The sequence below is a fragment of the Strigops habroptila genome, chromosome 16 (genome assembly GCF_004027225.2).
Source record: "Strigops habroptila isolate Jane chromosome 16, bStrHab1.2.pri, whole genome shotgun sequence".
NCBI classification, from domain to species: domain Eukaryota; kingdom Metazoa; phylum Chordata; class Aves; order Psittaciformes; family Psittacidae; genus Strigops; species Strigops habroptila.
Genome location: NC_044292.2, coordinates 1,021,003 through 1,048,513, shown reverse-complemented (window position 1 = coordinate 1,048,513; position 27,511 = coordinate 1,021,003). Strand labels below are relative to the sequence as shown.

Sequence of the window (27,511 nt, the reverse complement as noted above, 5' to 3'; positions counted from 1 at the left end):
GCTCCAGCCCCTGCCACGGGCAGGGACACCTTCCACTCGAGCAGGTTGCTCCAAGCCCCTGTGTCCAACCTGGCCTTGAACACTGCCAGGGATGGGGCAGCCACAGCTTCTCTGGGAAAAGTCTGTGCCAGCGCCTCAGCACCCTCACAGGGAAGAGCTTCTGCCTCAGAGCTCATCTCAGTCTCCCCTCTGGCAGGTTAAAGCCATTCCCCTTGGCCTGTTCCTACAGGCCCTTGTCCAAAGCCCCTCTCCAGGTTTCCTGGAGCCCCTTTAGGCCCTGGAGCTGCTCTGTACATTTGCCACTTCGGTCCAGTGTATTCCTACTATTGAAACTCTCAGAGGGCAGTACAAGCCTCTCTCTCTGCTCTCACCAAAGGAATAAAGGCCCAGCTCTGTTCCTGCCCTCTCCTCCCAGCCGTTACTCCGGGCTACAACACATCCTTCGCACCACAAGAGGGCAGCTGCTGTCCAGCTATCACTTATCTGCATTGAGCTGCAGAGGAGAACGGATTTCATCCCAACCTTACTCTGTCATTTCCTGGCACTGAACACCCTGGAAGTGGCCAGTCCCAGCCAGTCATTCAGCACAACCACCAGGTCAGTTGTTTTGTGCCATGGCAAACACTTTTGGGAAAGTAAACAAGCAGCATTTTTTCATTAGGTCACTTTCATTCAAGCCAAAAACTTGGAAAAAGGATTGACAAGGAAGTTCCTGCCCCTCCTTCCACTTCCCAGTTCCTTCTGAAAATCCAGTGGAGTCTATCTGAGCTGAGAATTTCCTCCTCTCTTGCGAAAGAGGCCACGAAGATGAAGGAAATCACCACCACCACCACAGAGACAGTGCAATGAGACAGCAAAATAGTGTTGCAGCAAAGCCCTTCTGGGGAGGCAACACCTTCACTCATCATCTGAGCATCCGCAACTGACAACAGCCATAAAATCAAGCACTAAAACCCATTCCAGTGGATTTAATAAGCACTTGATACACTCTGAACCTTCAGGGAAAGGGATGGGTCTGTGTAACAAAACCTGACTTAAAATAACGCCACCCAAAAGCAATCGTAGAAGCAAACACGGGCGTTGGAAGCTGTTAACTATTACTACTGCACTTACAGGGAGGTTACTGCTCTAATGAGCAGGAGACAAAGTGCTGAGCAGTGCTTTTGTATCTGCAAATGGTTGGAAGCCCTGATAGGAGAAATACTGATCCCCCAAACACTGGGCTTGATACAGTAGAAATAAATAACTTGTTTGTAAAGACAAGGGCAACAAAATTCTAAGGGACAGGACCTGGCGATGGACTTGTATGAGAGCAAGAAGGGACAGGCCAAGGGGAATGGCTTTAACCTGCCAGAGGGGAGATTGAGATGAGCTCTGAGGCAGAAGCTCTTCCCTGTGAGGGTGCTGAGGCGCTGGCACAGGGTGCCCAGAGAAGCTGTGGCTGCCCCATCCCTGGCAGTGTTCAAGGCCAGGTTGGACACAGGGGCTTGGAGCAACCTGCTCTAGTGGAAGGTGTCCCTGCCCGTGGCAGGGGTTGGAACTGGAGGAGCTTTAGGGCGCTTTCCAAACCAAACCATTCCATGATAGGACCAAACACAGGCAAGAGAACCTGCAGCAGGCTCGAGCTGAAGTGGCTTCACAGCACTTACCTCTACCAAGCGTCCGATATTGGCTATGTGTGGAGAGGAGTCGCTCACAGTCTCATCTTTCTCCATCTGGAAAGGAAGGACACAGACCCATTGAGAACATGGAAATCTGGCAGTAGGTGCACGACAGCTTTCCTTACCAAGAGAAGGGATGGAACAAGCGCGTCTCAAATCCTGGAGTAACTCTTCTTTATGTGCAAACAGACTAGAAACCTACTGAGAGTTTCCCAGCACTCAACAGTCTCACACGTTGATAACAGAAACGTAGTGTAATAAAACCCAGGAATCAAACTAATCCCTGCTGCAGATCCCTGGTGCAGACAGGCCCTACAACACTGTCAGCCCCTACCTACCAAGGGCCTGCAGGAGATGTGTGATGGTGAACATGGAACACGCAGCAGCACAGCATGTGGATATGAAAACAAGGTTGTTGGTGATGAGACACACACAAGGATGGTGCAGGCAGTGTAACAGATGTGAACTATCCCTACAAAACCAGCTGCTTCTCTTCATCCTTGCCTCAAATGCTACTTCTCACCACACGTAGGGGACATTCTCCATTCTCAGCATCTCCTGGCAAAAGACACCTTAGACATTATCTACCTGCCAGTGGAGAAGGAAGGTGCAGAGAACACAAACCCCACAACTCCCTGCCACGCTGGTGATGATCTCAACTGCTGCAATAATATGGAAAGAGAAATGTGATGGTTTGTAGTTCTTTTCAGACCACAAAGCTGAACCAGCATTTAGCTATGAGGGGGAAGGAAGCACAGAGCAGTAAGAGTGGGGGGAAGCAGCAAACTGGCCTTTTGCAGTAGAAATTCAGAGTTGGATCGATGTAAGTGTATAATGATACCACGCTCTTGGTGGTGTGGCTGAACAAAGACAGGGACCTGAATTGGGTGAGATATTTATCCCTAAGATGGAGCTGGTTCTGCAGAATGCAGCATTTGCTTCATTTCTATCACACTTTGCCCCATAAAACATCCCTCATGGCCTGGGCTGACAATCCATGATCTGTGCTAAGGAAAAGGCTGCCTTCCCCAGTTCATTCTGACTAGACATGGACAAGCTGCTGAACAATGAACACCAGTGCCAGGAACCTCAACTGATACAAAATGTGCTGAGATGGCACAAACACAAAACCGGGAGAAAAATGTAGTGGGAAGAACAATCTTCAAAGGGTTTTACTAATCCCACTGAATTCCCTTATCCATCTGTTCATATCCTTCCCTCAGGGTAGAGTTGAAAAATCTGGGCCAGCTACAGGTTTCTTCTAATAAGCCAAGTCTCTAACAGGCTTGGGGAAGCATGTAATTTAGTTGGAACCCTCAAGGCAAAAGATAACCTAGAAGAGGGGGGGAAGAAAGAGAACAAGGACGTTTAATTTCTCCTTCAGATTGCAGTCAGCTTGTTTACATGTGATGGAGACATTCTGCCTGGAGAGCAGAACTCTGAGCTACACGCACACACGTCCATGCTGTGTGAGTGTGGAGGCAGCAGCAAATGGACCGTAGCTGGGGCAGGGGCTCATTTACTTCCACAGGCTCCCCCCTGAGTGCCCTCCACACCTGGACAGGCCGAGCTCAATGGTGAGCAGCAGAATCTGAAAATAGAATGATTTGATCTTCTTGCAAAACATCTATTATTACATCTCCATAAAAACTGCTGCCAGAAGGAAAACATTTTTCTGTGCTAGAGGAGCCCAGATGTTCCAAGAGGCTGTTTTAATGGAGTTTGGAGTCAGTAAGCAGCCGGGTTATACAAACAGCAGTAGATGGGGGGCTTTAAAGGCTCCTTCTGTACCCGGACCTAAGCAGAAAGACTATAGCTGCTTAAATAAAGGGGTTAATTTGCTCTAGGGGGAAATTCCACCCTGGAAGTTGATGCTAACAAGCAGCCCATCTTCCCACTGTCGCTCCCCATCTGCTGCAGAGCTCAGCCAAAACCCTGACGCTAAGGAGCCAAGTCCAATGCGCACGGCTCAGCCGCTCCTCTCCCGATCGAGATACACTGCTTGGCTTCCTCGCCTCGTTTCCCAGCCATCTGCTGCAAGTCTGACTCAGAGGGAAGCTCACTCTGCTGGGTATATTAAGCTCTCGATGGCTGGCTGGTCACTCTGGATGTTTCCTGCATGGAATATAGCAGCTGTTTGGGCTTTCCGTAGATGTTATTTGGAGGAAGAGTTAGTACGAAGCGAGAAAGTTCAGTTGGAGAAAACACTTTGGTTCATCATAAAAGCATCTAAAAATACTAGAAAGATAAGAAGGAAACTCATCCACCATTTTGCTCTGAAGCCCTGACAACATCCACAGCTGCTCTGGCCACGGAGCAACATGGAATCTCTTTAATGAAACATAAACAGAGAGCGCGAGCCAAAGGCTCCCAAGCCACAGGCAGTGGGGCAGACTCGAGTCTCCAGGTGGAAAATATGTGGAATTATTTGGATATCAGCAAGGCAAAATCTGGCCCTGCCTCTCCCACTCCTACTTCAAACTGTAAGAAGATAAATGCAGGTTGTGAGCTCCACACAGCTTGCGGCTTTGCAGAAATCAGTGGAGAACTTACCTCACCCTTTCATGGCTATTGACTCTATTTGGTGTAACCAAAGTTATCCCACATCCTTTACCAAATTGTCCCATCAAAAACATGAGGAACTCTGGGGATGCAACATCAGCTTTGGATGCCATGAAGTCTGTAGATGCTCAGCTCATCTACTCTCTATCTAAACCAGCCATTACAGAACTGATTATATGGATGTAAAATCCAGATGTTCATGTGAGGCAGAAGTAATTCCCTGGACAATTACTGTTCAGTTCATCCCTGCTATCCTCTGCATCCCAAAATACTGCTCAGTTAGCAGTGAAAGAGACAGTCCTTCCAGGAACCTGGACAACCACTGAGAGAGAGCTTAAGGATTGCAACAGCTACAACTGGAAGATCCCTCTGGTAGGAAAACACTCCCCAACTCATTTAACATTCTAACATCTGGAAGTCGGTGGGACAGGCCTCACATGAAAGCTCAACTTGATGAAAATATATGACTCTCCTAATTGCAGAGCACAAGCCTCAGAGGAGTCACCTATTATGACAAATGGCAGAATGTCTCTGCTGGTGTTTTATGGAGCAGTAACAGACCACAGGGCACATCTTCCTGAGCGCAGGGAGAGCTCGGTCTGCAACAGAGCAGCCTTCATCCAGCCCTGCAGAACGTTCCACCTTCGCTAGAGAGCATTTCAAGGATGAAAATCAACACATATCTGTGGTGGTTTAATGTGAAAGCCCAGGCTTCCCTTCCCCCCCAGCCTCATGTCCTCCCCTTTCCGCACCTCCGGAGGTAAATAAACGATAGGTTTGGAGCCAACTTCTTTCTCAGCAAACTTGAACTTCCTCGCAATGGTCATGGTGGTGTAGGAAACACACACAGGTTCTTTGTGCACAACGAGGCCTCCGAAAGGCACCTGCTAAGTCTTGCTTTTAAGGAGGGGGCTGCAGAAATCTGCCCCACAAAGTGCAGTTTTGACTATTTGCCAGAAAACGGGAATGTTACATCTACTTTGCATGAAATGAAACCGGATCATCCAGCTGCTCTTACCTTAAAGTGCAGCCTAAAAACCTCCAAACTGAGCCAAAGCAATGCAGAGCCGTGGCAAATGACACAAGTGATTCCAATGTACACAGAGAGGACGGGACCCTAATGCCTGTCAGGGAGAAAACCATCTGCCAAGCACCTGGCTTGAATCAGGAGGCAGGGCACTTACCTGCAGTCACTGGAGAACGTGCAAGGTAACTGAAAAGCTGCTGCCAGTCCTCATTTCCCTGCAAGCACTTCTCCCTTTGTGGTAAATAGAAGGGAGCAGGTCCTGTCCCTTCCCCTCAGACACACAGCACTTCTACCCGTGGCCCCTCACTGAGGCAGACCGTGTGTAACACTCTGCTCCTTCCCTATCCCAATTCCAAAACCATCAGGTAAAGTAAATCAAAGCTACACAAAGGAGGTTTCCAACTCCTCCATCTACTGTGGTTCTCCCTCTTTACTCATTCTGTCCACTTACAAACATAAAATGCTTGTACAGCTACTTTCCCCCTATAAACAAAGGAGGAGACATGAAAAACTGCACGGGAACCCCACTGAAAAGTAGTAGTTTGATGAACTGGAAGAGATGTGTCACTTCTCAGTGACATTAGAGTAGACACAGTCTAGGGACATGACCTCCAAGTAGTATCTACCCAGAACATAGCATCACATGGCCACAATGAAGGTGTAAGAACACTCAATACCGGGTGTCCTGGAGAGAGCAAAGAATCCTTGTTAGACATTCGGTGCAGCGCTGAGGGATGGCCTCAGTGGAGCCTCCGAGGAACAAGAGTCTGGGGATATTCAAGAAATGCAAAGCCAAGTTTTTCCAAACAGTCTTGACAAAGGCAACAAAACCTCCCTCTGTGTTTGGGTCTGATGCAGGACAACGGTATTTCACCAGTGGGAAATGACAGCAGAGTCTAGAAATCACTGTTCTCTAACTTCAAGATCCCAGTTGAGCTCTACCACGCTGTCCATGCACAGATCTCCATTACTTGTGCCAAGTGTAATCTGCAGACATTAGGAAGGGGAATTACTGAGCAAGTGTTTCCATCTGAAGCTGCAAATGCTTCCCACAGCACTTCAGCGTGAGCCGTGCCCAGCTCTTCGTGGCTGCCAGAGGTGCGGAATTAGGAGGCATTCCATGAGCTGGGCCTTTGCGCCCGCTCCCAGCCACCAAGTTCATCACTCCAGAAGTGCCTGATTTGCAGCTAAGGAGCAAAACTGTAATGGCTCTCAACAGACTTCCCTTTCAAAGCACTCAAAGGTTCTCTCTGCCATCAGTTTATAAGCCAGGATATTACAAAGCTTGTGAACACTTCAAAAGCTTCCACTGAAACACAAGGACATCTGCTATTCACATCGTAGGATCAAAGGTGGTCAAGTAGCTTAAACGATGAGTTGACCAAAATCATGTACAATTTACCATGCACAAAATCATGGTTAGGAGATCAGATACTGGTGTCATCTGTACCATAGCAATCAAGAGATAATTAAAACCTACTTTTGGTGCCTAAGTTTGCTGCAGACTGTACAAAAAGCCTATCAGAAAGTGAAAAACAATCCCTGCTGTCGTTAGGTGATACAGCAAACTGGATTTACAGCAAAGTAAAAGCCCTGAACTCAGGAGTTTAGTCCAACTACAGCTAAATAAATGGCTCAGGACAAACAGCTCCTCCTCCCATAGCTCAAGGCAGCATGAAGGTTTTCCTTCTCTGCTGTGGATTCTGTCCCATTAAGCCTTCTATGACATCCACAGACAGAAAACCTCCAGCCCAAAGCTCCACTCTGAAACTCAAGTTTCCATTGTTTGTGTAGCAGCAGTGCATCATTACCCCAGTGGCTTTTTTATGGATACTTACCTTGGAAGCAGGCCCCTGCTTTAATGCATCACATATGAATGAAATGCTCTGCTGTTCAAATGATGACAGAAGCATGAATCTCCTTGCTGAAGCTCAGCGAGCGAAAGTCAAACGAAACAAGGCCTAAAGCAGCCCAGGCCAAGGTGTACTGAGGACACCCATTCTCAACAGACTCTTGTTTTCCTTGGCACAGCTCTTGTGCACCAGAAGGCCATGGCCAGAGTCAAGCCCTTGGCCTCCACTTCACAGCTATGATTTCAAGTATTAGGAAGGCCTGTGATTAAGTATTTGTCCGGGTCACCATAACTCGGGTGTAATTACTGCAAAGCTCAAAACTGCCTCCACATGCCTCATCCCTGCCTGCTTTTCCATCAGCTTCCTCTGGAAATCAACCTCGTGGAAAGAAAGATCAGCCAGGTCTAGGCCAAGCTGCTGCAGCTGCAATACTGACACAATCCTGGTTCCTCTCTGCAATCACAGAGCCTTCTTTCCTCCTCCCGGCTCAAACCTGGACAAGAACATGAAGTGTTTAACAGAGTCTGCATTGTCCTTTGTATCGGGAGCAACAGTCTGCCCTGGGAAGCCTCATAAAGGAGTTTTAGCTACTGCCAGTCTCTCACGACCATACAATATGCCTTCTGTCCTCCAGAGCTGATTACCCTGCTCGAGTCACTGATTTCCACAGCCCACATCTTAAGCAACCACAAGTCATCAGCAGCATGAGCAGGTCGATGGCCACCTCTGGCAGGTGGCTGGGGCAGGAGCACCTTCCCCCAGGGAAGTCAAGCCCAGCAGATCCTGCCTGCCAGAGCCTGAGACAGCAGCACTGCCTGAGCACTCATCAGCCTGGCACCTGCCCTGCCAAAACCAGAGCTCTCAAGAGGAAGTCAAAGTAACACCGGCACAAACCCCAGATGTTTAGAAGAGATTCTTTTCTTCTTCTTCAAGAGATTTTATAAATCAGTGTCTTGGTATTGCAGAAAGAAAATACTAAAGGAGGATACTAAAAGATAACTGATGTCTTGAAGAACAGAAGAATCCTACAGTCAATGCAAAACAGAGGTCTGTTGATGGCTTTTCAAAGAGAGACTAACAGAAGAGGGCATCTTGGATTTTTATAATCCTGTTGGAATCTTCCAGGAAGAAAGTGGGCAAACCTTACAAATAAAACTGCCTGGGTAATGCATATCAAAGTATAAAAATTTAGGAATACCAGAGGGCAAATGAAGACTTAAAAGCAAGCCTAAACTCCTACTGAATGCTCTCTATGTTTAATTGAAAGCTACTCTGACACCAAGCAAAGTTCAAGGGGCTTCCTGGTAATCACACACATATGCATTAACTGTTTCACTGGGCTGCACACGCAGCAGGAGGAGAGATGTTTATACAACACCTCACAAAAGCAACTTTTTGTGCCTGACTGGGGCTACTGGGTACATAAATAAGGAAAGGCATGCCTGGGGTCTGCAGCCTGGGGTCTGCAGCCTTGGGGGTCTGCAGCCTGGGGTATGCAGCCTTGGGGTCTGCAGCCTTGGGGTCTGCAGCCTTGGGGGTCTGCACCCTTGGGGTCTGCAGCCTTGGGGGTCTGCAGCCTTGGGGTCTGCAGCCTTGGGGTCTGCAGCCTTGGGGGTCTGCAGCCTTGGGGTCTGCAGCCTTGGGGTCTGCAGCCTTGGGGGTCTGCAGCCTTGGGGTCTGCAGCCTTTGGGGTCTGCAGCCTTTGGGGTCTGCAGCATCCATTCATGCCAGTATACAAACATACCTGTCTGGTGAGGCTTCCTCCAAGGTTCATAGTACCAGAACCAGTTTTATTAGTCTGCAGCCACAGCATCACTGTGGAGGTCAGCTTGTAATGAGCAGTACGACCGCTGGATTTCTCCTAGATAACAAAAGGGATAGAGACAAAAGGTTAAAATCCCTCCCAAAACTAAATGGTGGCTGGCCCCGCAGACCCCACAAGCACCAGGACAGGTATGTGTAACCTCATTCACATAGCACACCCTGTTTCCTAGAAATAAGTGTGCACATTCCCGTCTTTTCCAAAGCAAATCTAGTTGGAGCCATTTCACCTCCCATTACCTTGCCTTTATTACCTCATTAGTGATATTCATCTGTAGACCTTTATGTTAAAAAACCATCTACAATCTCAGGCTCACAAGCACAGAAAGTAACATACTTCCAATTCTTCTGGGATTCTTTTTGATTATAGCTCTGACTTATCTCTATCCAAATTGCTTCAGGGAATACCCAGAAATGAACAGGGGAAAGCAGCCCCAGCCCCTCAGACAATATTGCATTGTTCAGCAGAACACCTGTGCTCCTCAACTGGCTGGAATTAACTGGGGTTTGTTTGCACTTCGGTGTATCAGCTACCCCAGAGGCTGTACCTGAACCTCCACCACGTGGATGGAATCCCAGCATCCCTTAATCTTCTTTGATCCATCTCCAGCTTTCTTAATGAGGATCACCCCGGCAAAGCCATGATCCAGATCCCAGAGGTAGACAGAGGAGACTCCACCTTCGAAATACCTGCAGGATGCAATGCAATCTGCATGTTAAAAGTAAGCAGGATCCCAGCCAGCGTCAGATATCACTAATAATCTTAAATAAGCAGAATCTCCACATCCTAGTAAAGAGTTTTCCTTCTTTTAAGCCAGCGCCCTCTCAGCAGTTATATACCTACAAACACAGCAGTTGGAATCATTTTATAATACAGAGACTTGCATTACAAATACATTTCTGTAAAGGAGGATAAAAGTCTAGTGAGAAACAGAGCTAGTTACAGATTCCTGCAGTACTTGAGCAAACAATTCCTCTGATTCCAATTAACTACAACAGCTGGTAAAAGCACAACTACAAAGTAGGCTGAGAGTAAGGCTTTATTTTATAGTTTGGGCCTTCCTCCCCCCCATTTTCTCTCTCTATTGGGAAAGTCTGGAAGTTCTTTACAACAAAGTCTGTTAATTAAGACAAAAGGGAGCAAGTAGCTTTGTGCTGCTGCCTCACAAGTTTGTGTGAAGCCGAGTTCTTGATTTATTGCAAATAGAGTTGAACTGAACCCAAGGTTCTTCAAAACGAAGGGATGCTGTGGAGGTTCACATGTTATTCCAGCTTTAGGTACAACAGAAAAGAAGCTGGACTACCTAAAGCTCAGGTTTCTGTTAGCAAAAAGCACGCTCTTAGAAAGCTAGCAACGCAATGACATCTGCAGACCCCCGCTTCTCCTTTGTAACACTGGTGCAAGGCTCCTGATGTGCCAGATGGAAGATGCAACTCTGAAATAACAGTAAATAACCCAACACCGTGGGGAGAAAGATGCACAAGAAGCAATTTTGGCTTCTAGAAAACCAAACCCGTAACCCACAGCACATTACTAACTGCTTCTACTCTCAAGTTACCAAACAGCCACAGGGAGGATTGAGCAGGGAACACTCTTTCCTGGCACACAACTCTTAGATCTCAGCAATGAACTCATGCTGCACAGAGCCACCATCTCCTGCAAAGGGAAGGAGGAGAGGCAACTTCAGCTGAGCCAGAAGATGAATGACACAAGATTTTAGTAGTCAGACATTTCTGCTCTGAGTACTCGCTCCTGTTCTGCGTGTAAGGCTCACAGGACACCTGAGAATCCATGGTTTGGAGACAGCAAAAGCTCCCCATCCAAAGACATGAGGAGCTGCTAGGACTGACAGTTCCCTGAGTCACACAGATTAAACCACTCTGTTCCTGCATCTTACTGATGAGCAAGATGATCCCACAGATCTGCATGTGTCTCCTCTTCTGCGAGGAAGAGAAGCATCACTCACTGCCAACGTGAAGAACTTGTTGAACCCTCGCACCGTCACACTCCCCTCCTTTCCAAACACGAGCCTCATGGTTGTTAGTGGCACTTAAGATGTGATTTACTGTGCACTTTGGACTTTATGAAGTGTTGTGGATTCGAGAACACTAACCCAGCCTTTCTACAAGCCAGGAGAAAAGATATTGGGAAGCTGATGTGAACACCACGGGTAACTTTCAATACGTTCTCTGCACACAGAGAATGACCAAAAGAGCCCCAATTCTTTTCAAGTGCATGCATCCAAGCCTGCAGCAAACCCAATGCTGATGCCAGGAGGGGAACACGACTTCACAGCAACTCACCACATCGTTTTACTTTTAATAGGTGACTACTGCTACTCATCACCAGGCTTAGTCTGAACATGTAAGCAGCCAACATACACTGTCCTATGACATTTGTCAAGTCACTGATACTATACCCTTAAGAAAGGAAACCCCTTTGCTCCACAGGCATGCTAAAGCCAGACTTCCAGCAGGCAATTTAAACCTAACAAACCAAGAAACACCCTTTTTATATCCCCAGGGGAGTTCACAAATGGATTTTGGTTAATGCAGTTAATGGGAATTTCAGTCCTGCAGCAAACCTCAGCTCCAGACCAAGCGACCCTTCCTTTGCCAGAAGGGCAGCGTGTATCAAAGGGCAGAGAGCTGAAGCTCTTTGTCCATTTCTAGACCAAGTTTGCTTAAGAAAATATTCAAATGTAGTGAATTCACTCGAAATGACCTGTCAGGCACTGAGATTGTGACTGTGTGCGCAGACAGTTTCCCCATTACTCACTTTATGAGCTTCTTGTGAGCATGAAACATTCATTAAGAGAGAGACCAAAACAAGGCTTTTGGAAATTTCTTCTTACCTACTGTACTTTGATCCTAATGACATGAAACAGGGAAAAAAAATCATTTTTATGTGCTTCACCTTTATGAGATTTTACATAAAGGCTTTTGTGGGTATTTTAAGAATGTGCTAAAATGTTGTCTGAAACCACATAAAACCATCTGAAGAACCTCCCGCCAGAACTAACAGCACACACATGGAAACGCTTTAACTTGCCTTTGTGTATTTAATGAATTAAATATAGTATTAATATTGTTTTAAATACCAACATGCTATTTCAATAAAGTTGCCTTGCCATGGCCAGATCCAGGATCCTGAGACTCCAACAACAATGCCAGTGACTGAACCAGCATGAATCCAAGGCACACTGGGGTATGTACTGACCAAGGCGTCTCTGGGCTTCAGCATTGTAATATCACTCCTCCTTCATGGGGAGAAAATACATGTCACTGACCACTCCGTGAGATTGCACCTTTCCTCACACCAAAATGCACTGCAGTGGGATTTCTGAGGGTGATCCAAGCCCAGGAAAGGCATGTTTGGAGAGGGGAACATTCCTTGAAACCTGCTTTCTTCAGGAAAAATAAAGCAGTCCTACAGGTTAACTGGCTGCTACATAACAGAGAACTGGATGACAGGCTGTTAGGAATTTAAATGTACATTCATGAAGCTGGATTTGCTGCAGGAAGGCTGCACTACCTCCAAGAAACCCCTTCGGCGCAGATGAAAAAGCAGCACTTAGTAAAATCCAAGCAGGAGAGGTAACCAGCTTGGAAAAGCTTCCTGGAAGGCATGATCTTCTCTGGTAAAGAAATGGATGGGCAAAGCAGAGCACAGGCTCAAAGTTACACGCAGTAGTTGCAGCAAAACCCTTTGAAGCACTAACTAGCTCTTGGGTTGGATAGAAACTTCTCTGATGGCCTGTTCTGGATGCCCCTGCTTGGGGCACGTTCTCCTCCTGCACAATGTAGTCATGGAATCAAGAAAACCTCAAGGCAACCTGTCCTCTTCAGAAGTTCTCTCCCAAAGCACCCAAGGCTCAGCACAACACAATGAGCAGATGCTTCTGAGGTGTACAAAAGGTCTGAAGAAGGAGGAATTCGTATTGGGCCACCTCAAAAACATCTCCAAAAGATAAACCCTTTTCAAAGGACAGCAATTCAAAGCAAAGCAATTGCTCCTCTTGTGCTTAAGGACACGGATCTCTCCAGGTTGTACCCTGGGTTTACCTAGAGACAAAAGATTGCTATAAAACAATGAGAAAAAGCACAGACTTAGAGTTGTCGTGTCCCTTTATCAACAACTAAAGCTTTGCCAAATGAATCCTAGAATGGTTGGGGTTGGAAGGGACCTTAAAAGACCAGATGCTGTCCCTGTCCTTTCTGAGGACAACCAGTGTTCTTCTACCTCCAGTAAAACTGCTTCCTATACAGTTGCCCAGGAAGACGACTACAAGGAATAAGGCCCAACGTAACCGTTCATTCTCTTCACACAACTCAGAATAGCTTTTCCCCCGGCATCAATTCGAGTCAGAATGTCATGATCAAACACTGCAGCTCTACATCCGTTACTCACCGACCACAGAACCCCTGGAAAAAGCTGTTCTATACAAAAAATGTCACACTTTAACCTGACCTACTTTACAAATGCAAAAATAAAAGAAAATATTTAAGCTAAGAGTGATCCAAAGCTTTATGAAGTGTTTGAAGTTGAAGCGGGTGGAGACCCAGGATGGAAACTTGTTCAAGGAACTCCAGCTGTAGCCATGGAATTGAGAGGCCGTGGCCAGAACAAAGCCATAGCTTCAAGAGGGATGTGACAGGGGAGGAAATCACCCATCTTCCAGCATAGACCTCAAGAAAGGAGGACACATTAATCACTTTGTTTTACCACTAAAGGACATATCAGAAAAGGCCCTTTCCTGATAGCATTTTGCTTCTCACAAGCTTTGCAAACGAATGCTGGACCCTATACTGAGAAAATGAGTTTCCACTCCACAGCAGTAAAAACAAGAGCTCTGCCTTTCAATTACACTTCAGAACCAAATCACTCATCCATAAAAACACATCTGGATTTTCCAGCCAGGAAACTGAGAGCCAGAGACAAAAACCCACCCGGTGGCGCTGGCTTAAGGCTCACACAGCACTAAGCCACAAAGCCTTGAAGCCAAAGCACCAGGACCTGGAAGCTCGGGCTATGCAAACCTTCAAAGGAGCTGCACAGTGTTTCAAACTGCCTCATTTAAAGCAGCAAAAGGGATTTGCTTTTTTATTTTCCCTAAAGGTTGCCTCGCTGCTCCTTCCAGCTACAGAAACTGAGCAAAGGCAAATGTCTCCATCTATTTAGATCAACAGACTTCCAAGAAACCTGTCATTTAAATAACCTACCCCAAAGGAAAATATTGAGCATGCAGCTACAAATGTTTTTACAAGTGTGACAACGAGTAAAGTCACAATGTGAGAAGCTGGTGTCTAACAGCAACCCCAAAACATTACCTAGGTGAGGCAGCAGCCACTTCAACTGCTATTAAAGCAGATGACTATAATGGCAAGCGACTTGGCACGATTTGCACCCAGTCCTTCCCCTGTCATTTCAAACCAGCACAGAAATAGCAACAGAAATATGAAGGAAGTGGCAAGTTTCAGCACCCCCCCCCCCCCCCACCAAACCCAAACCATCACTAAGGTATTCATTCCAATCACCTGCAACTCATAGCTCAAGAGAGGGGAGAAGGAAAAGTCTTCAGGACAGACAGCATGAAGAGATCAGAGTTGTCACTAAGGCATTTTGTTGCCTGTGTCCTCCATCCAGCTTTCTAGTAATGAGGCTCAGGAGCCTGTTCTTTGATGAAAAGGACAGGTTGGGACCAGGAACTCCCCAGGATGTAACACTTCTCCCACTGGCATGAGCACAGATGATTTACAGTTCTCCCTCTCACCTCCTCTTGTCCCAGGCGTGCAGCTGTGTAACACTTTCAGCACGTTACCTCAATACTTCAAATGAGGAAGGTAAAATGTTTGTGTGTACAGAGCAGGGTTGTTCCACCCCAGTTTATGAACACAGCCTGAAGTATGCTTGTGGACTCTGCACAGGTATTTTACACGCATTCTTTCCAGCACACACAGGTGCAGAACTCCCTGGAGCAAACATACCAATCTGGTTAGGTATGTGTAACTTCAGTGCCAGTTGTACCTAAAAACACACATCTGGACCACGGCAGGATGACTCAAACAGCGAAGCAGAGCTGTGAAGTGCAAGAACTCTGCAAGGAAGGAAAACAGTATCCAAACAATGGGATCCTGAAGGTTCAAAATCTCCCAGAACCTCCCATTTTGTGCTTTCCGGGACCTTTCATTATTGAAGAAACAATCCTCAATGTATTGCTCACATTTTCCTTACCATCCAATTGCTCTTGGCAGATGGAAACTAATGACCCAATCCCTTTTGAGAAGTCACCTGGAAACAGTTCCATTAACCACCTAATAAGCAGGACAATGGGGCACTTTGTAACATGCCCCAATGTGTTAGTGGTTCATTAACTACCAGGAAGCACTGAGTGCTTCCCAGTCTTTCACCCGTAGCCATCCGCTGGCCCGACCTGCTCTGCTTCATCCACCAACAGTCTGGCACGTTTTGGACCCTGCCAGTTAAAATTCAACTATGGGTAGGAGGGCAAAAGGCAGCAGCAGAAGTCCTCTGTGTCATGTATGAAGTTTGCCAGAGTTCTGTGCAGACTACAGATTGCACGTGACATATTTCTTTCTCCATATAGATATCAGATATGCTACAAGAAGTTACTCTGTCTTCAATTTTCCATCATTAAAACGCTGTACCTTTGTGAGAACATGAAGTGAATTTCTATTGAGAGCAAGCAGAGGCATGTGCTGTTAGAGACAATCAGAAATTCCACATCGTAACAAACTGACATGGTACAGTTGAGCCTCGCTCCACTTTTGGAAGCATGTAAGTAATTTCTTGCTGGGGAGTTCAAACCTTCCGAGAGCGGTGTTTAAGGAGAGCACTGCATCATCAGTGCTGACCTGCTAATGCTTTCCCTCTCCAGCCTTCACGTTTTGTGTAATCACAGAGAACCGTGGGAACCCAAGGGAAAAACTCCTCCTCCTCCAAGTATCTCCGATTCAGTAGATAAGAATGTGGTTTGGATCGAGCTGCTCCAAAATGAAGCACCCAAAGAAAGCAAAAAAGCAGAAGAAAAGCAACTAATTGAAGTTTTCAAAGCTTCATTTTCCTCTCTCTTCTTTCTAAGTTTATTCTAATCCATGTAATATATATCAGCAAGCTCAATATTGATTCTGGTTTGAGTTTTGAGCTGCCCACAGGCAAGTTAAGGAAGGGACCTCAACCCCGCTCTGTTTACTCTTACATCTAAACAATGTCCCTGGGAAAACATCATGCTTGTGATTTTAAAAGCACCAGAACATTAAAGCAGCATCTTGGCAGTTTAGGTCTGTCTTAGGAGACTTCATCTTGTACTTATCAGCCTAACCCGGAGGCAAGAATCTCACAGATGACATAATCCTGATGTCACACCCTATTGTGCAGAAGCCCAGCCAGCAGTGAGATGGAAAGTCAGGTTTCCTTAGTGCTGGGATGCATAACAAATGCATCTGGATTCAATCTGCAGGGCCCTTGCTGTGAAAAACCACAGCAACCACCATGGCCAAGAGAAAGGCATCACAAAGGGCTAGTAACCATTAATGAGGAACAGTGAGCTAATGGCAATAAAGTCACTTCAAAGCTTTCCATGGGGCTTTAGTTTAGGCAAACTAGGTTTACATCTAAACACGGACTGAATGCTTACAGAAAGAGCTCACGGCTGCCTGAGCACTCTGAGTTGAAGGCTGCACTGCAGGCAATGGATGCTCCCCCATGCACACCTATGGGCACGAGCACTGGGGCTGTGAAACACTCATCACACCTCTTACCCCTGGTGCTCTCCTTTCACTCGGTGCAATCAACGCTGTTGCATGCACACAATAAATCAATTGGGTCAAGCAGATAAATAGAGCAATTGCCACAAACCTTGCAAAGAAATGCAAATTGAAGGCTAAGCTCTGTCTGTCACTGGCACTTCACTACTGTACCTGCCCAGCAGCCCCTTCAGGCTCCCTGGCAAAAGGCTCCTGAATCCACACACTCCCAAAGGCACAGGCATACAGGGAATTTCTGTAGCCTTCTGTCCTGCAGCTGAAGGAAGAAAGGTGGTGGAGGCTCAGTTTAGGTGCTGTCTGCACTGCAAAGGGTACTGCGAGTGCTTGGGTGGCAGGGGTGCCACGCTCAGCACTGCTAACACCATCCAGGATTTGAGTGCCTAACTCCGTTTGCACTGGATTCCAACCCAAAATTCAATAATAAAAGGATTACACACAGTGAAGACATTCCAGAGGTCAATCCTCTCCCAGACCTCCTTCCGCTCCTACCAAATTCCTTATCCAGAGCTCTAATATAGCAAATTGAAAATGGATCAACAGCAAAACACAGAGGAGCAGAAGCTCAGAAGGCTTCAGTGCTCACTGTGGAGGGAACACAAACCTCTGATCAACAACATTTTAAGGAGCAAAGTTATTAAAATGAGTGGTTTATCTTTCTTTTCTTTTTAATAAAGCTGTTAAAACTCAAAAGCACCAATAAATCCACCTTAACCCAAGAAACAAAGTAAGGAAGAGCTTTCTGAAGGTGTGTCTGCTTCCTAAAGCAGTCCAAAGTTGCCAAAACTCATCTTGTTTGTAGGAATACTCCGACGAGCAGCATCCTTCCCCAGGGAGGTCTATTTAATCACTTCAGGAATGATTTCTTCCAGACAACAAAGGGCGATTCCATTACTTCATTAAAGCACTGATTATCTGCAACTCAAAACAAGAGTCCCAAATAGATAGATTTACCCAGCTGCCCTGTTCCTCGTTATGCTTTGATTTCAACCCATCACACACACACGGCAAGCAAAGGGCAATAAATTACAACCATGTGTTTGAAGGAATTATCTCCACCATATTGGACGTGGAGAAGCAAGGCTCTAAGTGAAGGGTGTAAGATCCTAGACTTCCATCTGGGAATAATAACCTACTGAACAGAAACAGAGCAGGGCACTAGCTTCAGGCAGCGTGTGAGTTAAAGCTGGCAGCAGGAGACCAAAATTAAGCAGTTGTTTTTGGGGAAAGTGACATGCATTTTGGTAAAGAGATGCCCAAGAAATATGGCTGTTGTTTAACAGCTATAATAGAGGGATGAAAACTTAGGATAATTCCTCTTTAACCCAAAGAGACATGAATGTGCCTCCAGAAATAAAAGGTGGGCAACTCTAGAGGTACTTAAACGGAGTTTGCATTAAACCAGGCACTTACAGGCAACAACTCAGCCCTGGTTAAGAGGTGGTGAACATTCAGCACAGTTGTTCTTCTCAAGCTTTCATAGTTTGAAACAACCCCGTGTGATATTACTTGTTTTCCCACTGTAGTCACACACTGTGCTGCAGGCCAAGAAGCTTTTGGGGAGAAAACTAAGATTTAAGAGCAAATGTGACCAATTTGTGTGAAACAATCCATGAGCAAATGCATAACAGGCTGTTTCCCTCCAAACACCCCCACTAGCAGGTGCCAACCCCTTGGGAAATGGCAACTAAATGCAATGACTCACTAGATGTAGGTGGATACTCACCACACCTGATTAAAACAGAACTCTACCAAGGAATGGTATGTGGGCCAAATGGGACTGCCACAAGGGAAAAATGAAACCATCTGAAGTCTTGGGAGATGCCTGAGATGAACTCTGTGGTATTATTCCTTACTGTGTGTAAAGGTAAAGCAGGAGAAAAGACAGAGGAAGCCTGGACCACATGCTGAGAGCAGAGTTGGAGCAGCACATGTTCTCAATAGCACTTATTTTTCCACAGAAAGCAAACACCTTTCTCTTGGAATGACCCGTGTAAGATGTATTTTAAAGCTGGGAAGTGAAGTGAGCATAGTGCAGAGCAAGGGACAAGTCCTAATACCTCAGATAAGGTATGAAGACACACATCACCCTTCTGCAAAGGGCAGTCTGTCCTGGCTAGACTGCAACAGCACAAATCCAGCAGCTTAGCCCAGTGGGGCTGGAAACAGAGCCACAAACTGCTTTGGAAATCACAGCAGAAATCTTCCTTCTAGGAACACAATATCTAACAACCCAGGAAATCCAAGCACGCTGGCGCCTGGTGCTCCCTATGAGTGACTGCTTACAGACTGGTTCTGTATTAACTGCTACCTCTCTACCATAAAACACAGCAGAGCTGTGGTTAGAGGTGTAGCCCAAAAACATTCTCTACCCTATAGAGGGGGACAGAACAGCCTCTTCAGGAACTGCTGTATGAGAAGCTGATGTGTCAGACCTGAGGATTGTCTCTCAGCATCATATTCATCCTCTTAATCTGCAATGCAAGCTCAAAGTCAAACAGTGCAACAGGCACAGCACTTAAACTCACAGTTTCTAAGAACTCTGTGATGGGAAGTATCCAGCAGCTTGGTGTCACCTATGAGCAGTCTGTTTGGACACAACCCCATCAGAGTGAACAGGCACCATTAAGGTCAATTGAAGAAAGGTTTTTTGCACACTGGCTACAAAATGAACACTGTTACTGGAAGGTGGCTCCATTATAAATCTTCTCATGTAACAGAAACCATCATTTCCACAAGATACACAGTACTGAAGGCTGCCAGCACACTACTTACTCTTTTGCTTAATACATCAATGCTTTTAAATGAGCCTGAAATATTCCACAACACTGGAAAACCTCTATTGTCACTGGCTCTGGAATCTGAAATGACACTGATCACTCTGTCCTGGAACTGACACATCATGCGCTCCTTTCCCTGTGCCACAAGCTGCCAAAGCAGGAGACCAGTGACACCTTAACCACAGAATCCCAGCCTGGTTTGTGCCACAGGGACCTTAAAGCTCCTCCAGCTCCAACCCCTGCCACGGGCAGGGACACCTTCCACTAGAGCAGGTTGCTCCAAGCCCCTGTGTCCAACCTGGCCTTGAACACTGCCAGGGATGGGGCAGCCACAGCTTCTCTGGGCACCCTGTGCCAGCGCCTCAGCACCCTCACAGGGAAGAGCTTCTGCCTCAGCCCTACTTCTGCCTTTACAGACACAATATTAGTTTCCAGCTCTATCAGACCATGGAAATTACACCCCTGCAATTGCCGTCTTGTTCCCACTAAAACCTTCCCCACACTTCAGCCTCCCAGCTGGCTTCAGCAGATGTTATGTGGGTAATTGTTAACAGTAATTCCCAACCCGAAACGTTGGCACGAGCAGCAAGCAGCAGTGAGGAAAGCTGTGACCCCCACCGCACCCCCCCTCCAATCTCCAAGTAAAAATTAAGCTTCTGCTGTCAAAATACAAAATCCAATTGTCTCATTAAGGAAACTAGAGTCCAACTACTAGAACAAAAGCATGTTTCTATCCAAATCTCTGTTGTAGGTAAAGTACAAATCACTTCCAATTTCAAGCATGAGGAACCCTTCCAACGGCCAGGTTAAGTTTTTTTAGCTTTGCAAATTCTTTCCAAAGAATGCCCCAATTTTCACACCACTCAGCACAATGTCAGGCACCCTTCTCCTCATTTTCTGACACATTTTTGAGCTCAGAACATGCACCAAAGCACAGGGTGCTGACAGATGTGCTTATCTCGTCTGAGCGCAGTGCGAGCCACAACATCTCCGTCATTTCTGGCTGATGACACCAGAATGAAGTCTTTGTGAGGATCCTTCCCTTTAACAATGTATTGCCTATAAAGCTTGGACTGGCCAAGTGAAAGATGAAATTGAATCTAATCTTGCTTTTTACTTCCACACAATATATTGTGACTACTTGTACCACGTGCTGAACAGGTTCACGTAAGCCTGAGAGCACCTTGTACCATGCTTGCCCTCCAGCTATGAAACCTTCCTAAAGGAGTTAGTGTATCCAGCCATGACTTGACGCTCATCTGATCAGAGAGGGGTTTAGAAAGACAACCTTGGTTCCATAAACATCCTCAGTTTCATCTTAGTGTATTAAAGGACCTGTTGGTCCTGGTCTGTTCTGCACCTGGGGGGTAACTGCAAACCTCTCCACTGCACATGCAAAATTCCTTTCTTTCAGTAAGCTCAGATACCAGAAACAACTGTTCCTGACAAGAGGAGTTGCATATCTGTGAAAATAATGGATGAAAAGAAGCAAAAATTGGATACTGTAACAAAAGTGTGAAGATCACACATTTGGACAGGCTACGTTCACCTCGAGCCACATCTGAAAATGAGCAGAGACTCTTGCAAGAAAAGTACCTGGCAACCTGCTTCTGTTAGCACTGTAACAGCACAGTGACACACGAGGAACTAGAGCCAGTGATGTGGTTTATCTCCAGTTTTGGCCAACATGAAGCAACAATGAAGTTTGTTCACCTTTTTCATGGTCATTAGGCATCTCCAGTACCCATTACTGGATAAAGCAGTAAGTTAATTTTGCTTTGCAACTCACGCTTGCTTTTCAGATGTAGCGTTACTATTTCCATTCCACCACTGCTCAGGGGACCACAACCTATAAAGCTGACAGCTGACCTGATGGCATCACCAGGAGACCTCGGATGGGAACTGCAGTGCAAGCCCAGCATGGTCCCACTGTCTGGAAAAGTTGTTCAACTGCAAGTCATCACAGAATCCCAGCCTGGTTTGGGTTGAAGGGACCTTAAAGCTCCTCCAGTTCCAACCCCTGCCATGGGCAAGGACACCTTCCACTAGAGCAGGTTGCTCCAAGCCCCTGTGTCCAACCTGGCCTTGAACACTGCAGGGATGGGGAATCCACAACTCCTCTGGGCAAGTCACCCAGACAGCTTCCTACCTCTGCTTTAAACCAGACACTGCCTAATTTACATTTATCTTTACACTCTATTAATTCCTTTGCTTTACACCTCCTTAACAAGGCAGGGCCTAAAACAAGCATCAGAGGATGCCCCTGCAGCAGTACATGACTCCCCATCAACTCCTGCATTTCAGTTTGCTAGCTCCTGTCATTTTACTGAAGATGTGAAACTTGCTGCAGTATATATAGATATTTTGAGAGAGTTCAGTCTTCAGGGAATGGAAAAAGCAGATGGTTTAAGACTGAACTTAGTCAAGATCACAGAGAACACAGGTCCTTTCAGGACAAAGACACCATTAATATCTTAAAGGGGGAAGGGAGGCAGGAAAGCACCTCAGCAACTGCCTTTGGCATCAGCTGACAAATCTGATCATGTTTCCTATCACGGAATCACAGTGGATAAGCTTCCCAGCCGGAGCTCAGGGGCTGCCTACCCTTCTCCCTCTGCTACCCCTGGTGCCTCACTCTCAGAGGCAGCTAGTGACCACCTTCTAGACCCACGGTGTGTCCCGCCTGCCTGCTGAAGGAAACAAAGAAAGCAGAGGGCTCTGTAGGGTAGAACTGACATACAAGTCTCTGTACTGGTCAAAGGCATTGTTGGCTTCCACCTCCAGCTTGCGCAGGCGAGCAGATGGCATGGCACCGTCTTCCAGAGGAGGATCGTATTTGTTACTCCATGGTGATCTGCCAAAGAGACAAGGGAAACAGAGGGTTAAACAACCAAGACAAACTCTGAAAGGTTGAAGACTGGAGGCTCCGAGCTGAGCCACAGATGCTGAACTCCCCAAAATACCAAAAGGCACCAAAAGCAATCCATCTGTGAGAACTGCACCCTCAAACGCCATCCCCAGCACTGACAACGAGGGAACACCAGCTCCTCACAGCTCACAGTGTACCTGGGGAACACTCCCCCCCCTTCAGGCTTTTACTGTATAAATAATCATGCTTAGGTCTCAATCTGTTCCTTCTTAAATAGACAAAAATGAGGCCTCAGCTGTGGCACATTAGATAGTCTCATGCAAACACAAATAGATGGTGTAGTTTCTCTGGGATCTGACAGTATCGGAGCCAAACACTGCTGTCTCCAAACTCTCTTCCACTCTTTCCCTTTGAAATAAACTCTCCTTTTAGCCTAACATTAGGAAAACGTTTGAGCAGTTGGAAGGATTTAACAGGCTTTGTAAAGCAGCAGGTTTTACTACGATTTCTGCAGGTGTGGAAGAGATTTTTGTGCTCTTAATGAAAGATTTGGTATTAAAAGATTAATGGAAGCCTTTTGCCCATCTGCTTGAGACTTTTATAATTCCCATGCTGTAAACCTGCATTCTCCTTTTCATTTCCCCTTGGAATAACCAACCTATACATATCACCGCTGGTTTCAAGAAAGGTGCCTCTACCCTTTACCTACTCATTTTTCACAACACTCCAGCCTACCAGCACTAGGTCTTAATGCAGTCCATACGGAAAGGCTTTTTCCTCAGTAGCCATTTGTTACTCATTTCACAGAAAGGCATCTAGGTCTGACATCTGTTTAATGCAAAGCACAAAGAACAGGCCCTGCTTTGCTCTGGCTTTGTGCTTTCACAGCCCTTCCCTCCTCCCCACCACATCTGACTCGAAAGGTGAGACACCAGGAAAAGCTAAATCATTGTGTCACATCTACCCCGAGCAGTGTTTTTCAGGTGGTGGCTCTCATTTTGAAACAGTTGCTTCCAACTTGGTTGCTCTGGAGAAGAGTGGACAGCTACAGCAGTGTTCCTCACGCAGCAACTCCAAAATCTGCATGGGATTCACACAAATGCACTGCTGGTGCTATCTGCAGGATTCCCAAATGGCACAGCTACACCCATTAGGCAGTGTTCAAGGCCAGGTTGGACACAGGGGCTTGGAGCAACCTGCTCTAGTGGAAGGTGTCCCTGCCCATGGCAGGGGTTGGAACTGGAGGAGCTTTAAGGTCCCTTCAACCCAAACCAGGCTGGGATTCCATGTCCCAGCACCCTGTCCAGCCAAACCCTACCAGTGTCCAACGCTGGAGCCACCACCTCAGGCAGACAGAGCATTGACTTTGCTATCATGAAGTCTGCAAAAGCAAAGCCAGGGTTTGGATGCCGGGCAATGCACGAGTGTACTGCTGCCTCAGCAGCAGCACTCACTAGCATGCACTTGCCTCTTCTTTCTCTACATTAAAAGGCTGATTGCAAAACCCCCTGTTTTCTGTGAATTCAGCACACAATGCTTCTCCTTCATGTCCGAGGAAACCAGTGAGCACAGAACTCATGCGCAAGCTACTTTCATTGCAAACATGAGTTCTCTTCTGCAGGGTCAGAAATGGCCTTCAAAGAGGAGCCCAGTAACATAGATCTGTCCCATCAGCAGACTGGGGCATTTTCAACTCATTATGCTTGAAGCCAGCTGCTACTTCACCTAAAAACCCACCCCAAACCCAACAAAACCCCCTCATAACACAACCCTGTGCTTTCTTCTCATCTTGTCGAAGAGTACTTGAAACATTTCAAAGCTTACACTGAGGCTATTTGAAGAAAGGCAGAGGGACAAGCACTTAAATTTCAAAAGTCAGACCTCTAATTTCCCTAAAAGAGAATGGTTTTTGTTTGAGCTAACAGGTTTCAGTGTTGTTGGCACCAAATTCCGCATAAGGATTCCATTTAATAAAGTGATCAAACACACTCGGAGTGGAAATGTATGGACAAAGTCAGGGACCTTGAAGTCTTATATTAAAAAAGAAAAGCTCTGCCTTCCCAATGTGGATTCCAGGGCTGTTTGATGTCCTCCACAAACCAACGTTACTACAGGAGCACTCACAGAAGTGCCTGCAAGACTACGCGCATGAGAAGCTGCTCCCACGAGTAGAAGTGCTACAATAGGAAGAAACTGGAAATTATCTATTCATGAAGATCCAAGGGAAGCTCCAAAAGCCGACCTTCTGGTGTGATCCATTCTTGGCATGGAGAAAATCAAGTCTAAATATGAGGAAGGGGTAAACTGTGATGGGCTGAGCATGAGGATATTCACTTCTGCATATGCTGCCCTATGAGACTTGTGGAGTTACCACCTGAATGGCCAAACATCCCACAGCAGCTTTTATCAAAGCTCATTCCCAGCAGTAAAGATCTTAAATCAGAAGCAAATAATTGCTTTGTGGAACAAATGAAGTGGTAAATGCTCCATCCCTGGCAGTGTTCAAGGCCACGTTGAACAGAGCCTTGGGTGACATGGTCTAGTGTGAGGTGTCCCTGCCTGTGGCAGGAGGTTGGAACTGGATGATCTTAAGGTCCTTTCCAGCCCAAACCATTCTGTGAATCTATGATTCTATAATTTAACAGTGAAGGAGCTGCCACCTTTTCTCTTGGAGGTTTTCCACAAGCACTGAAGTCATCCATAAAGCACTTTGAAGATGGGCTGAACTGTTTCCAGTGCCTGTTCTTTTCCTGGAAGGGACAGCCTCCCTTTCTAGTGTCACTGCATGAAGATAAACAGGCCAAACCATGAGCAAAAATCTTTTGTACTGTTTTGTATCTGGTCTTAAAAGCCAGCGCTCTATTAACACAAAATGTAGGAGCTAAGGCCTTTTTTATCATTAATATTCAGAATCTAACAAAGTCATGTCCATTTGCATGAATATAAATAACAAACTAAGCAGCTTTCTATGCAGTGTTGGATCAATACCTGTTTACAGGCAGAAGAAAGGCAGTTCATCCTTCAGCAGTTCCAGATGGACGGAAGTTTGCATTTGCTAGTCTCTTATCCAGCAGGAGCTCAATGCTCCAGATAAATGTTCGCCAAGATAGCCATGTCCTGGAGCTGGCAGAAGACTGGCAAACTGATCACCTCCTCATGGAAGTTGACTTTATGATCATAGAATCCCAGACTGGTTTGTGTTGAAGGGACCTTAAAGCTCCTCCAGCTCCAAACCCTGCCACGGGCAGGGACACCTTCCACTAGAGCAGGTTGCTCCAAGCCCCTGTGTCCAACCTGGCCTTGAACACTGCCAGGGATGGGGCAGCCACAGCTTCTCTGGGAAAAGTCTGTGCCAGCGCCTCAGCACCCTCACAGGGAAGAGCTTCTGCCTTATCTCCAACCTGAACTTCCCCTGGTTCAGTTTGAACCCATCACCCCTTGTCCTATCGCTCCAGTCCCTGAGGAAGAGCCCCTCTCCAGCATCCTTGTAGCCCCCTTCAGGTATTATAGATTATTATAGAGAATAATCTGGTTTTAGGTTGCTTGTGACTGGAAAGAAAACTTGAAGACTGAGATCATACATACACTGAAGCTTAAAAAGAATCAAAGAGAAAAGAAATACCATGTATTAGTGTTTTCATTCATTAATTGTAAAACCACTTGAAAAGAACACCTATAAACTTGATCCCCAGTAGGAAACCTAACTATCTAGCTCCACCTTTCCTGCCCAAGCAGCATGAAGCTCACTTGTCTGCAGAATGCTTTGAAATCCTTGGGTTAGTATTAAAAGAAATGCAATTAACAACCTCTCCAATAAGAGGAACCCCAGTGTTCGGTTTGCAGCGGGCAGTAATTGGGGATGCAGCGTGGTGCGGGCAGGGAATAGTGTTCCTTGAGACTTGTAATTGCCCGTGTGGCTCTGAGATATCTTTGTGGAAATATCAAAAGCTTTTAAAAGCAGAGCTCCAAGATTTGGGCCTAATTGATTAAATTAGTGTAAGAGGCACTTCCCAGTAACAACTTCAGGTTTTATGAGGTATGAATAACAGTGTCTGAACACAGGCACAGAACGGGATTAACACGTGCACATGTGAGCCTTGCCTGGCTTTCAAAGGCTTTTGCTTTGTGCTGAAGGAAAGAATTTACTTCACGAAACAGAGCTGAGACCAATCAATTCCAGCAGGAAGAATCACTTCAATCCAGAATCTTTAAGGCTTGAATCCAAAGCCTTAAAGAACAGCATTCATTAATGCCAGCAATTAATACATTATGCCTATTCTATATGAACAAATGGAATAGCTTCTTTGAAACCCCATTACTTAATAAGGCCTGAAAATGTCAAAGTGATTCAAACCCCCTGAGTCCTCCCTTCTTGTAACTCTTTAAATATCTTCTCAGAAAAAAAGAGACTGAGCAAATTTCAGAGTCAAGCATGAAACTAACCTGAAAGAAAGGGTTTCCACACACACTAATTCAACACAGAGGGGCAGGGGGGGAGCAAGTGTTAGTAGTTACTGCAGCGTGTCACAGCACTGTTTAACAAGTGCCTGTTCAAGTTTCCTGTGCCTCTGGTGCTAGACGTCAACAGCCTACACAGGATGCAAGGGGACTGCAAGAAAGATCACAACTGCAGTGAGAAAGCAGCTCTTGAAAGACCCAGAAGATAGACAGGATCTATCCAGAGAGGCTGCAGCTGCAGGAGTACACCCTATGGAGGGCAGAAGTGATAAAACTCTATTCTAGCTACTAATTTAGACCTGATTCAATGCATGTAGCTGCTAAGGTAGATCTGACCGGCTGAGGCGATGAGCTTAATGCACAAATGCTTTTAAAAGGCAGCAGGCTCCTTTGTAGCAGGTTGAACAAACATTCAGTGTTAGACTTGTACCCTAAAGAACACGAGGGAACGCTTCACCTCACAGACCTCCTCGCTTCCTGGCCCACTGCAATAGGCTATGTTTAAAGAAAAATCCAGATTTACACTCAGCTGCAATGCAGATGCACTGCCAAACTCAGCATCCATTATCATTTCCTCCTACTGCTTCTAGGGCAAAATGAATCTCAGCATGATCTCTGTGTACATCACGTACAGATATGCTTTCAGTGTAGCTAAGTATCTTTCCTACAACTCAAAGCAATTGATACCAACGAAT

At 46.1% G+C, this 27,511-nt stretch overlaps 1 protein-coding gene across 2 annotated transcripts in view; it reads right to left on the bottom strand.

Moving 5' to 3' along the window:
* The window catches only part of CAPZB (capping actin protein of muscle Z-line subunit beta), a 64,036-nt gene that overhangs the window by 3,599 nt on the left and 32,926 nt on the right, over positions 1 to 27,511 (bottom strand). For both annotated transcript variants that reach the window (XM_030507608.1, XM_030507609.1), the window contains exons 4-7: positions 22,230 to 22,343; positions 9,473 to 9,614; positions 8,848 to 8,964; positions 1,650 to 1,715 (exon numbers count right to left, since the gene is read on the bottom strand). In XM_030507608.1, the coding sequence (XP_030363468.1) occupies positions 1,650 to 1,715; positions 8,848 to 8,964; positions 9,473 to 9,614; positions 22,230 to 22,343 (439 nt within the window). The remainder of the gene's footprint in view (positions 1 to 1,649; positions 1,716 to 8,847; positions 8,965 to 9,472; positions 9,615 to 22,229; positions 22,344 to 27,511) is intronic.